The sequence below is a fragment of the Siniperca chuatsi genome, linkage group LG5 (assembly GCF_020085105.1).
Source record: "Siniperca chuatsi isolate FFG_IHB_CAS linkage group LG5, ASM2008510v1, whole genome shotgun sequence".
Taxonomy (NCBI): Eukaryota; Metazoa; Chordata; class Actinopteri; order Centrarchiformes; family Sinipercidae; genus Siniperca; species Siniperca chuatsi.
The window spans coordinates 17,201,925-17,216,081 of NC_058046.1; the positions used below are offsets into that span (position 1 = coordinate 17,201,925).

Genomic DNA, 14,157 nt, shown 5'->3' on the forward strand with positions numbered 1-14,157 from the left:
GAAGTACACAGGATATCCTGGACATTTCCTCTTGGTGGTGGAGCAGCTGCACGGCAGCAGTGCTTCAAGCATGTATGTACAGGAAGGCTTCTAATGTGGCCACATCTTCCCACAGTGCACCCTATGTGCATGCTGGGTGTGTTGTTTACAGGCCCTCCGTAGTGCTTGCCTGTTTCCAACATGCTTTGCTCTACACATTTGGATGTCTTAACACCTTTGTAAATAAACACCAATGCAAATGCTGTTCATATTTGCGAGAGTTGTTTGCGCAGTGCGCTGTGTGTGCGTCGGTAGAGGGTGTGATTGTCTATAAAAGGAACAGCCAAAGCTAGTTGTTTAAAATCCTAGTTGGACGGTTTCAAATCCCCCCCTTGCACAGAGAGAGGAGAATAGAGAGAGGGAGTGCGGATGTGTGTGTGTGCGTGTATGTCAGTCTGTCTGCATGTCAGGAGAGCCTTTCCAATCAGGTTAGGGATGGGAGAGACTCTGACAGACAGACAGACTGGGAAAGCAGAGGGAAAGACAGAGTGAAGCAGGGAGAGAGAGAGAGAGAGACGGGGGTGGAGCTTTTTCTGGCAGGGGCGGGGTTACGCAGCTGTCACTCACTGGCGGTTGCCATGGCGAGCGGGCGGTCCTGAACAGCGGGACATCCAATGGGAGACGACGCTGCTTGTGTCACCATGGTGACGGGGCTGTGCCCAGGGAGGTTGTGATGGGTTGACAGGTGCGTGACAATCGGAGCTCTCTGCAAGCATGTACGCCAAAGGCAAGAGTAGCAACGTGCCGTCCGACAGCCAAGCCAGAGAAAAGTAAGTTTTATTTATGGGGGAGGAAACAGTGGCTGTGAGGGAAGTTCATGAGCGGCCGGGGGCAGTCACACACGGAGCTGCGGTAGGGGAGGGCACACGGCGCTACACTCAGCGGCATGGGGCTCTCTGCTCAGCGCTCTGCAAGGCTTGGAAAGTTGATTGCTTCAATTATTTGAAGAAAGATAGACATTTTGTCGGCGGGGTTTTACTGTAATTAGACAAAGTAGGTTAGAATTTAACACGCAGTTTCTGCTTCACCGGTTAATTTCAGGTTCAAGACGTTTTTATTTCGAATCCAGCAACATCCTTCTCCTGTGATGTGTTGGCGTTTCTGCGCTTGTTGTCTATTTCATTTCATTCCGAGCTATTTGATTTTAAACGTTCATTTGTAATTTAGCATTGTTTTACGCGTGTTATGCATTTAACTGTTCAGACTAAGTAGGCTAACAGTGTAGCAGTTTTGTAAACATGCCGAGAGAAACTAGATCTTCACGGTCGTCTGTCGGCAGTGAGAAGCGGCAACAAAGTCCACGCATTTGACCGTTCACAAGCCGCGGTGTGTTTTGAGATGTCGCTTTTCAAAGAGACTGTCATGCCATGAATGCTCCGTGAGTCCAGTCACCGCTACAGCACAGAGAGATGTGTGACAGCAGACAGTCATCTGTCTCCACATTTGACAAGACAGGGACAGCCGATCCGACTTTTTGTAAAATAGTTGCTCATATGGAAGAGGATGTACAGCAATTTCTGTTTGCATCAGGCAAAGCAAAGATACGCGGGTTTTAATAGAAATGCTTGTCATGGCTGTGCTGCGGTTTCTGCCCACAGACAGAGTTTGACCCAAGTGTGGAACTAATTAGGCTTTTTCCTTATCAGATAGAGCTTTTACATTTTACAGTTATGACAGTTTTGGTAGGTTGACAGGTCAGTGACAATAAAATATAGTTTTAATACAATTATCGTGTCCACTCAGGTTGTTCCAAATACCTAAACTTGTTAAAATATGCAGTCTATAGATGCAATTTGGCACACCATCTGTTTGTGCTACTTTTCAACACTACTGCTTATTTGCTGTAATGCATGATAAGTGAAAACTAACACTAAATTCAGATGTTCCAAAACTAGATGCACAGGGAATAACAGATGCTGTGTAAGAGTGCTTTAAGGTTGAAGCCCCCATTCAGTTGCATTCAACCAGGCATGACTGCTCAGTACTGTTTGGTTGCTGCGGGTCAGATGGTCAGTGAGCAGTGAGCAGGGATCAGCACCTTCTGGGAACGAGGAGCATGTATTTATTGATGATATGCCTTTGACTGTGAACAGACAAAAACATTTATGGTCGGTTTGCCTCTCTGGTTAGGACCTCCACAACTGAGAAGGAGAGAGTTTATGACAGAGACCCATTGCATTTAACTTGTATTTTTCCTTTGTTGCCACCTATGAGAGTCCTTTAAGGTTATTTGTCCTGGTAGTATGTCCATAAAAGACTAGATTAATCGTCTCACCTCTACTCCCAGCTACTGCTACTTATTTATTGTGTCTTTTGAATCCAGTTCCCTCATGTTTGTCCACAGTGTGATTGAGTGTTCAGCTGCATCCCTTGAGCCCCATTCTTTATCTCCAATCGATAGGAAAAGGATAGGACTAAACAGTGTGTCTCTATCGCTGCCTTATTGCACGCACTGACAGAGGCAGAGAAGGAAAAACACATGTAAGCATGTATGTGATGAACTTTTCTGTTGGTCAAACACAGCAGATACTTACTTATTCTGTAGAAGTGTTATTCAGAAATCCCCTGACAGTTTGCAGAGCAGCTCAGCTCACCTATATTGAAGAGACATCTACCTAAACTTTGTACATAGATGTGACAGACATGAGCTTTCATAGGGAAAGACCCACACTTTTGGAGCTGCTTGCGATGTTTAACATTGAAATAATACTTTTGTGTTATTGAGCATGAGTCTTAACATTTCAGCCACAAATACAGTATGTTTATTTATTGTAAATGAACTATCTACAGCGGTATCTTCTGATTATATTGGAGATTAGTCTTTCTTTTTGTTAAAATTAACAGCTAACCACATACATGCCATTTCTATTCCATAGAGGGTTTTGGTAAAGATGTTTATACATGATCCCAGAGATGCTACACTGTCCTTGTGTGCTGATCTAGATTGAGGTGTCTCTGAAATCAAAACAGGCAAGATCTTTCCTGCAGACACTAAACTTCTTACTTTTATATCTTACTGTTATCATATTTCATTTAGACTTCCATGTTGTTGCAGATCATTTCGTTATCTGTGTTTACATTTTGAGGCAAGAGTGATGTTCCATTAACAGGGCGTTAATGTCAAGGCCACGACAAAATAAAGGACCGGGTGACAAGAAAACACCAGATGAAAATGCAGTGAAAGGCAAAAGTCAGGCAAGGCAGAGTTTCATTTGTCTCTTAACAAGCAGCCTTGTTTATCAGTGGTGTGTATCAGAGAAGCAGAACAGGCCAAGTGCTGCCGAGTCTTCAGTTGTTTCTCATTTCTGCAGCGCAGCGGGGGATCAGAGAGTGGGAGAGACAGAGGGTAACAACAGATTGAGGGAAAGGAGAAGGAGGGGAGAGAGCAGGACTGAGGGAATTTGCTGGATCATTAGTTTACAGTGTTGTAGTATTGACCTCAGAATGGACCCCCGCAGACACAGGGCTCTGGCATCTCACCCATGTAGATGTAGAGGAGCTCTAAATGCAACTGACCTCTATGCAACTCTGTTCACTGTGTGTGTGTGTGTGTGTGTGTGTGTGTGTGTGTGTGTGTGAGCAAGATAAGCATCTGATTTGTGTGCTGAGTCCTTGCTACAGATGCATTTCTGGGAATATACTTTTTTGCCCCACAAGGTTAATATATCGCAGATTTCCAAATGTTAATCTGGTGGTTTTGCAGTTTGCATACTTGGAGATAAAAAGTAATAAAGTGTGATAAAAAAAATCTTGCTTCGGGAGAATCACAAAAATGTAGCACATTAAATACTGTATAAAGGTGCCGATTTACTGTATGCAGAATCTGCTAGAGATTACCAAACAAAATAAAGGAAGCTTCATTTCCTCTCTCTTAAGAAATTGGTTGTGGAAATTTATAGTCTCTGTGTCCACCCTCTTTGATTACCACTTATTGTTTTGCATATCAGTTAACCTCTTTGTTCATATGAAAAACTTTCTGACATCTAAGGTATTCAGCTTAAAGAATCATTGTAACATATGAAAGCTCAAGTCATTATAGTTAAGCCCATGTACCTGCCATTGCTCTAGATTGTATATCCTTTGCTGCATAAAGTATGTGGTAAGAAAACCCTGACTGCACAGAATATTACACAATATGACACGCATTTCACGAAGTACACTGAAGCTGTTATCACTTATTAAATTCCTTTATTTAATCTGTCCCCTTTACAGAGGAGGATATGCAGATAAAGAGAAGCAGATGAGTAAGAAAAGGATGTTTTAAAGAATCGGTGTACCCAAATCAAAAAAATACATAAATAAACAAACACATATTGTCTTCCATAACCCTAATGATATCACGCCATGAATGCAGGTTAGATGTGCCACAGTTGTGAGATATCTGCTTCTGAAAATAGTGCAGCAGTGCACCTGTTCAGTAAAGGTGAATGGTGAATTTTGTTTGTGTTTTTTAAAGATCTAAAAAATGACATTTGAAAACTCAACATAAACATGTCTGTGCAGAAACAATGTCCCTGACCTAGCCATCAATAGTTTTGATTTTCGTCAGTAGAAAGTAGTTCCAGTCACAAACAGTTGGCAGAAAGGTCTATGGATTATTTTTGAATATGTCTTCCTTATTCTTACGCGCCGTGTGTGTGTGTGTGTGTGTGTGCGCGTGCGGGCGTGCGTGTGTGCGTGTGCGCGCTCGCGGGGTGAGAGGCAATATGAAGCAGTCTCTACACCTATGTGCCTGTAGTGAACACTCTCTGGTTCTCAGACAGCAACACTGTTCAGCTCTCTCTCTCTCTCTCTCTCTCTCTCTCTCTCTCTCTCTCTCTCTCTCTCTCTCTCTCTCTCTCTCTCTCTCTCTCTCTCTCTCTCTCTCTCTCTGGCTGTACCTGTGTTTCGGTCTGCACTTGATTTTGATTCGGAGTGACAGTACACGACCACTGGCTGTGTACTGCAGTTGTTCAACGAGTGTAGGTTTCAGTCACTGGCAGTTAGTGGAGACATTCCACATAGTTCTGGGATTGTGGTCCTGAGTGAGTTGCATTGCAGCACTTATACACATTCCTTTTTTTCCCTTTTTTGTGTGTGTAATGAATCATGGAACAAACACTGATTAAAACACACACACACACACACACACACACACATGCTTCTCGCTTCTCTCCATTTCTCTTGGTCTCACAGACATACAGCACTTTTCTGGTTTTGTGGACTTTTTCCTAGAAAGTTTTTTTTGCTCATCAGATTAATAAGCACAAACTGTAAACTCACAGTCCAACTATCATAAGTGCCATTGTTGTTCAGTCTGTAGTTCAGCTGCCAACCATAAATCTTGTGCAGACTTAAGCATTTCAGGAGCTGTGGATCATCATTCTGCACACATACACACACACACACACACACACACACACACACACACACACAGCTACTTCTGAACCGAGACACCTCAGAATCCTGCCAGGAGGCTGCCAATGCAGCATTGCGCAGACTGAGGCAAAGCAGTGCATGCTGGGAGTGTTTATCCGACAGAAGCAATTCAGGCTGCCACTCTGGCTCTGACAGTGAGTCGCATTACAGGAGAACTACAATAAAAATAGAGCAGCGTCTCACACTCACACATACTGTATGCTCACAATGCCTTGCATCGACTGTGCAGGGAATCTGATTTTGTCTGTGCCAGCTGCCACCTGATGAATGTAATTGATGAGTTTTTTGTTTGTTTACTACATCTCAGTGTCCTTGAGAAATGACAGAGGCATTCTCGTTGGAGGAAAGAGAGAGGAAGATCATTTGTTAGAGCATGTCAGAGGATAAACACGTTGCTGGTCAACTTGGCGGGTAAAATGAGAGGCTGAGTATGGAAAATGAGCATCAAACTTGAATGATGGAAAACAGATTTAAAATTCGACAAAAGTTCAACAGTTGAGAGGTTTAAAAAAACGAAAAAGCAGAACTGAATGAAATCAAGATCAAAAGGGAAAGAGAGTTTTTGTGTCCAGGTCAGACCAGGTCAAGTGATATCCTGCAGGACCTCATGCTCTAATGCTCCATAATGGCTGTGTGTCAGACCTCTGCACTCTACACACATCTCACTCTCTCTGTGGATCACTTACACTGGTAAGTAGCCACACCTGGTTCTGTTGGCTTAAGTCCAGTGACGGAATAAAAAGCCCCAGTGATAAACCCCTCACCCCGTACATAAGAGCCACATGGTGGGTCTTGGCTTTAGCTAAGCTCTGCTCCTCCCTGTTTAAGTTGATGGAGTATAATATAAAAGTGTGTGATAACATGCCTGTGTATCTGTATCTGCTCTTTGCTGTTTTGGGTCAATAGAGAGCTGAGTGTGTAAGGCTGTAAGCCCATCTGAGCTGCTTGCTTACAGCACTTTCCCCATATGTTTCATCCCTCAAAATCAACCTCCATCTGTCTGTCACACTGCCTGTGTGAATGTGAATGTGAACTACAACATCCAGTGATCATTACACAGCTAATTGCCTCTCCAGTTCTCATGGGATGCTTGTGAACAACTGCGAGAACACAGGGAACTGTCACCGCTCTCTATTGTTGTCTTTCACCAACACTGTCGGTCAGTGAAAGATATCGACTTAAAACTGCTGCCAATGTATTTAATCCTCACAGCGTTTTAGATTAGCATCAATCTGGGATTACAAGAAAACCAGAGAAGAAATGGAGCTCTAATATGTTTTTTTTTTCTTGGGTATACAGAGCTGTCTTCAAATGAAAGTGATGATGACAGTTTGACAAGGCCCTGATAGGAAACACTTTTTAACCTGCTGAACACATACAGGCTGTTAAAAGTCCTCTTTTATCTGTTGGCATCCCTCCTAGTCTCTCTCTTATCCCTGCTGCCAGAGATGTAACTTGCCACAGAACTGCTATCAAAGCAGCGGCCTCTTATTGAGCTGTGTGTGGCGGGGGGAGACAGCCTCTGATCGACACAGAGGAAAAAAACGGGTGACGTGTCAATCAACAGAGAGGACCCTGTAGAAGGCACCCTTACAGGACGCCTTGGGGTCCTTGGGAAGGATCGACATGACAAAAGGCCTCCGTCTGCATCAGATAGCATGTGGCAAAGAAGGGGAAGAGAGGAGGAGAGGGAACAGCATCCTGAAAGTCTTTTATCACCCCCCCCCCAAAAAAAGGAGGGTACGGATGAGTGAGTTTATCACCCGGTGCTGGTCCCTCAGGACCCCATGGGTGTCCCTGAATGCTTCTGTTTTAATTAGAAACACACCATCACATCATATCTTTCCTTTGCCTTCTCTTGTCTTCTCTTCGCATTTCTTCAAGGAACCCGCTCCTCCTCTCTGCAATAGTTAGTGTATCAGGTTTATCTTTGGGATTGAGATACTGACATTTGGGGAGTGGAGGATTCAGATCAGTGCACTGTGGATGAGTGTGAGACATGAAGCAGGGAGCAGGGGCATTTCATAGTATGCTTTGTTGACCATGACTGGGAACTGCAATCCATGCTGTCAGGCTTTGTTCATGTTGTTAGTGGTAGCATTTGTGGTTTTGTCAGGAAGTTTTTTGTTGCCCCTGGTGACACCAAATATGCACAGCTTTGCTCCAAACCACAGTACAGTAGGGACGCTTCCTCAAAGCTCTTCCTGTAACCTGACAGTTCCAGCCAAAACTGAATGCTGTTGGTGGAAACAACACTTACTGTCTATAGGCTCCGCTCAGAAAAGCCTTACTGCCTCCTTTTTATTTTTCTGATTTGCAGTCCAACATTTCTGTCAGAAACATAAATTATTTTAGCATCTTCATTTATTTACTTTACCAGTAATGTATAATAGGCATTTCCCCCCTATTTTTTTTTATCAACATAAGTCAACTGTGTCACACTCACTTTTACTTGCATGACAACTGCTCTTGTGCTCACCAGTGTGTTTTATCTTCCATTTCTATTGTAAGTGCCATAGTGTAAGTGCGGATGCTGTGCCTCCCTTGCCTGCCGAGTATAGTGGAGGTTGGTTGGAGGCCTCTGCTGATATTCCTCCATCATTGATATGCAAGCTGCATCGCACAGGCGCTAGCGCAAGGTTAAGCATGCGTGACGGCCAGGCTTAGGAACTGCTTCAGACACTCTCTCTCTCTGTATCCCTCTCTCTCCTACTCACACACAAACACACATATTCTCTTACTATGCCTTCTGTCTGCATAGCCCTCAGTTCTTCTATGACTTGGCCTCAATTGTCCCTTGTCTGTTTTGTGAAGTTAAGCCACAGAGTTCTTCACTTTAATTCTCTATAAATGTACCGTCCTTACATGACCACATACAGGATGTCTGTCCACTGAGCCGTATAAAGTCCTCCATGACATTTTCCCCCCTCTGAATGCAAGGCAGTATATCCTCTTGCTGAGGATTTAAATCTTTGACATTGAGTTCTTGCCTTTTCTCCACTAAATGCCATTTCTCAACCACAGAGAAGCAGGAAGGATAAATGAGTGACACAAGGTGCAGAGCAGGGCAACAGTGGGGCTGTTCATCAGGATAGCTCCAGCAATGGAAGTTAACTAACTGGGAATAAGGACAACTAGCACATGTTTGTGTGTGTTTTGTCTTGTTTTTAAATGGTATTATTCATTTACAGACATATTGGTGCATAAATGTTACTGCTAATTTATACAACCTCATGTTGCAGCAAGATGTATTTCTCTCAATGGTTAGTCATTTATTTATACTTCCTCTAGAGCCTCTGTGCAGGCCTTAATAGCCTCACATTCTTCCCTAAATTGCTCTAGATTGCCTTCATCTGTATCAGTTGTTTTTTTTATCTCATCTCGAAGCTTTGTTGTTCAAAGGAATAGAGGCCTATTAGATCCCGTAGAAAGGAATTCTAATCCTATAAGATTAGAGCAGTGACGTCCTCCCAGTCGTCTCCTTCTCCCTCTGGTTTTGTTGGAGTTACTGCTGATTGTGGAATGTTGCATTGTGTGAGCTGAACAATGACAGTGTGTAACTGGATGGTCTGCAGAGCAGGCGGGAGAGAAGAGTGACATTCCAGGTCCTGCATACTACTGTACGACAGGGAGGCATCGGCCAGGCTCAGTTAGAGGATGACAACAAGGAAACACCTCAGCCCCACTGTGTGTGTGTGTGTGTGTGTGTGTGTGTGTGTGTGTGTGTGTGTGTGTGTGTGTGTGTGTGTGCGTGCGTTACATATGTGTAAGTGTGTAAAAGAGAATGAGGTATATAGCACAACTGACCGTTTGCTAAACCCCTCCCCCAGACACTGATCGTCCAACAAAATAACAGTCTGATATATTTTTCCTTTTCATACTTAAAATACTATGACTGACTATGTACTGTACTGTGATTACACTGCTATACAAGAACGATGCTGTTCCTTTATTTCTGTGTTTTATGGATCATCAACAGGTGAGGATGCTGACTTTTTGCCTGGGATATGCAGCTTTCAGCACAATATCATGTATGTAGCCACCAAGTGCATATTTAAGAACTCTTTTAAAGGGTTCTTGTTTTAATACGAGTCGGCTTGAAACATTAAAGAGTCAGGCAGACATGTTTCAACCAACTCTTGAAGCTAACGTTAGCTTAATTAGCTAGCTAGCTACAACTGATCAAATCTTTCAGCAGGAATTCCAGTGGTAAATCTGCCAGCGTTATTGTAAACCCTATATGCACTCTGCTAGAATGGGAAGATTGACTGGCGTAGCAAAAGCGACTAAATGAAGGCAATTGTGTGTGTTTGTTTTTTATAGAACTCACACACTCAGTCGCCAGTTTATTAGTTACACCTAGCTAAAGCTAACGTCGTCTAATACCACAGTCCTGCGAGGTATCCTTCATGAAAGTTAGTGTTCGTGTTTTTTTTGTTTCAGAGAGGTGTCGATTCAGCTTATGGTCATTTTTTTAGATCTGTTCTACAATTACTTGTCCTTTTTTATATGCATGAAATGACCAGTTGATTAATCAATTAGTCAATCGACAATTCATCATATTTTGATAATCAACTAATTTGTTAAGTTATTTATCGATCAAAAACCTTTGCTGGTTCAAGCCTCTCAAATGTGAAGATTTGCTGCTTTTCTCTACGTAATAGTAAATTGAATATCTTCGGGTTTTGGACTGTTGTTTGGACAAAACAAGCAATTTGAGGACATCACTGTGGGCTCTTGCAATTCTGTTGTATTGCTTTGTGTTATACTGACACGTGTTTCTAATATTTTTGTATACAGAGCTGGGGATTTTTTGTTACATGTAGAACTGCTCAGTGTAGCCTCTACACCTACAATCCATTAAACTCCCCTATTCCTGTGAAACTCTGAAAATAGACCTAGAAGAATACAGTAATTAACCTCATATGATCACTAAGTGTTGTCATCAAACTCTTAAGTTCTCTCTGTAAACAGCAGTTAAATATTCTGGGCTTTATGGCTGTATTGCATTAAAGATTTACTGTAATAGCTTGTAGAGAAAGTTGAACAAGGAAAACACTCCTAAAAATCATTGGTGTTCTTTCAGCTGTGAAATTAAACAAACTCCCCACAAGAGGTGACTCAATCTAAACAAATCAAAGCCAATGAAATGGAACTCAAATTAAGAAAGTGATGGATTTGCCTCCGCTTTTATTTGATTTATCTACTTTACATGTTCTGCAAACAAATTTCACTTGTAGAAAATATGTTACTGGCTGAAACCAATGTGCAAACGACCGATTGTTATATAAAGGACACAAGTGGATTTTTGCTCAATTAGTCTGTTGGTAAACAGTGAGCTACCCATCACGCTCTCTCACCACCTCTCTCTGTTTCTCCCTCTCTCTGATAAGCTGGCATTTCCTGTTATCTCAGCCTTAGGCATTGTTGTCTGCTCTGTGAGACAGTAGAGTCTCTGCACTGCTGACAGAACAAGAACTGTTTCACTTTGTCTGATTGTGCCTGTGTCAGGCTTCCTTTTTATTGTATTGTCTGTTCAAGTCTTAATTGCAGCTGCACTAATTTGCTGTTTTTGAAATGCGAGTGGGGGAGTGTATCCTGCCAGAGCTGCCACCAGTCAGTCTCTGTAGTCTGGTACACACCACCCACTGAACTCACAGCCGGTGTTTTCACTGATACACAAAGCAAAATGATGAATTTGTCAATATTCTTATGCCATCATCAAGGCATACACTTATTTGACTGCAGCCATTCTAGTGACATGAAGCAGGAGCATAAACAAAAAACAGAAAAAAGTACACTTATTTTAATGGATCTTGTCAACTAGAACTGTGAATGAAAACAATGAAAAGATTAAGTTTGTCATTTTTCAATCAAAAATACCACACATTACCTAGTTCTAGCAATGCCCTGCTTTCCTTTGTGTTATAGTAAACAGAATATCTTTACATTTTGGAGTGTTAGTCTGATAAAACAAGCAATATGACATTACCTTAAATAATCGACAGATTAATCAATGACATGAAATAATTGTTAGTTGCAGCCCTAAAATAGCAGATTAATAACTGCATGTAGTGAAGTCATACCAATACCTGCTTAGAGATCCCACTTTTTTTCTCACAATATTGATTTCGGTACCTAAACTGTACTGATCCAATACATGCGGCCATTTTTCTAGAAGTAATTTTTTTATATCTAACGTAACATGAGGCTGTAACTGCACATCATTTCTTTATTATTAGTCGAGACATTCATACACCAACACTTTTAATTATATTGCTCTAGAAGCGTTATACATTTGTTATACTGTAATTTTATGACTGTGACTAAGAAACTATATCTAATGTTCACAGGTTCAGTCATGACAATAACTGTGTGACACTGAACTTCTCTGCTATTTTATAATTATTCTGGATTATAGCATCAGCTCAGTCCTTATTTTAAGTAAAAGACTGTTTCTTGTCTATATTTTACATTACATTATACTTTTCATTTCAAGTTATGTAACAATTATTTAATTAAACTGCCCCTGCAAAGACATTTCAACAGTTTATCTCAATTAGAGAATGTGGTTTACACATTAGCTTACATTTAGTTTACTTTCTGTTCTCTCGGTTAGACTTTGTGTTCTATCTGTCTTCTATTTTTTATGCCCAAGATATTCGATGATAACCAGGTTTGGGTGTAGTCTTTTGGAGACAAACACTGCGCTGTCCTTACAACACAGGGTGGAGGATTGCAACTACAGTTGGACTTGTGGTCAGAATATCTTGATAAGTTGCTGTTATCAGTCTCCGTCCTGTTCACCATGTAGCTTGGGTTATTGCATGAACTCACATTATTCATCTTGTGTACATTCTTCTTCTCTCTCATAAAGGATCCAAAAAGCATATTCGGTGACTGTTTATTGCAACATTGTAGTTGATTGATTGATTAGTTGATCAGCAGAATTCAAAAAAAGTTATGTTGCATAGGGGCTCTGGTGAGTATTTGCCATTGAGTGGCCAAAAAAATATAAGTCAAGCAAATATGTTAATATAAATAAACAAAAACTGCACATTGTTCTTGCGCATCTTTTAAACAATTTATAACTCAAACATTATAATCTTTGTTGTTTCAAGTCTTTGTCTTTCAAGTGGCTGTTTTACAGCATTTATGTTCACCTTGCATTGGACTGTCCCAAGGGTAGGGAGGGGGAGGAAAGGATTCTGAGATCTCTAGTTAATGAAAGGTAAACACAAGGTCTACACTGAGGTAAGCCAAAGAACGCAGAAGTCTTCCCCTCTGTCAGGATATGAGCTTCATTCTTGTGACTTGTACTACGCATGACATTTCACCTTTCTACTGGCAAATTCCTCACTTTGCAGGAGAAACATTTCCCTGATAGCTACTTCACTGTTCACAGCCGCATGTATGATTTTGCGTCTTTATTATGTGATGAACTATGAAAAACATTTCTTCTTAATGTATTTATCAGCTGATTGCAGGGCATACAGTATAATGCTGCATGTCAACAACATTATCCCTCGAGGGCAGTTAACTAATGTGACAACTTTTATCAGCCACCTGTGTAATGTCATAGAGATTTTATTTGTGTGGCTGGTCAACCTCTCACACAGTTCTGAAGTCAGCCAGCTCTGTTCACCCCGACCGTTGTCAGCCAGCGTAGCTACACTGATTTTTGCCAAGCTGGAGCATTCAGGCCTGTCACCCAGCCAATGCTCCACTAAGGGCTTTACTATGTGTTGTGGAAGTGAGAGGGATAAAGGCTACCACAAACATTTGCTCAGCAAAGCAGCGTGTGAGACCATCTCAGTGGAGACAAAACAGGGAACATGAGCAGATAAAGCACAGTTTATTTGAGTATGAGTGTCTCTCCTCAGGCTGTTTCCATGCGGGATTATGACACGTGTTTTGTTAATCTTCAAAGCTGGAGTGAACTTTTAACTGCTCCTCCCAGCTCTCGACTATGCACCTAACCTGTAGCTGAAGTCCACGCAGAAGCCAGTCAGCGTCAGAGAGAATACACTTATATGAATATCTCAATGCAAGTGCTCTGCCTTTAGCAGGAGCCATTAGAGAGACCCCAAGGGATGCTGTGGAAGGGTAATGGAGAATATAGATTTAACTTGTGACCATCAGCAAAAATACCAATTAGAAATGCATCAGCGAGCAGCCAGTGATAGAGCAACAGCACACTGCCAGTTGGGGATTAATTGAAGGCATGTATTTGACTGAGATATCGCCAGAAGTTGAAGGAGTCTAATGGAAGTCTCTGTACAGTCTTGTCACGCTTAAATAATAAATCATCTCAATGTTGATGGCTGTTTTCTTCTACATGATGATATAAACTTGATCTACATGTAGGTTTTGATGTTATTTGATGCCCTTGCATTAGCTGTATTATGCTATAATCACACTCTATTGGGTAAATATCAACACAAAACCTCTCAAAGGCATAGCAACCAACTAGGTTTTGTCTTTATAAATTAAAAGGGGAGAAATTGTTTCTTTCACAGACTGCAATTCAGCCTCCTGTTCTCACAGTGTTTGCACGTTGGGTTCAGTTCCGCTTGTGTAAATCTAGTGTTAAAGGGATGCGTCAGCCTAATACCAGCTCAGTCTCTCTCAGAGATCCTGTCTGATAAAGGTGTGACAGCAGCAGGCATGTTCTTAATATTGTCCTTTTCAGTTTTGCTT

At 41.7% G+C, this 14,157-nt stretch overlaps 1 protein-coding gene across 1 annotated transcript in view; it reads left to right on the forward strand.

Moving 5' to 3' along the window:
• The first annotated feature begins 659 nt into the window (after positions 1 to 659).
• Positions 660 to 14,157, forward strand: part of ssbp2a (single stranded DNA binding protein 2a) — a 54,771-nt gene continuing 41,273 nt past the window's right edge. The window contains exon 1 of the mRNA XM_044197740.1: positions 660 to 809. Within this exon, the coding sequence (XP_044053675.1) occupies positions 754 to 809 (56 nt within the window). The 5' untranslated portion in view covers positions 660 to 753. The remainder of the gene's footprint in view (positions 810 to 14,157) is intronic.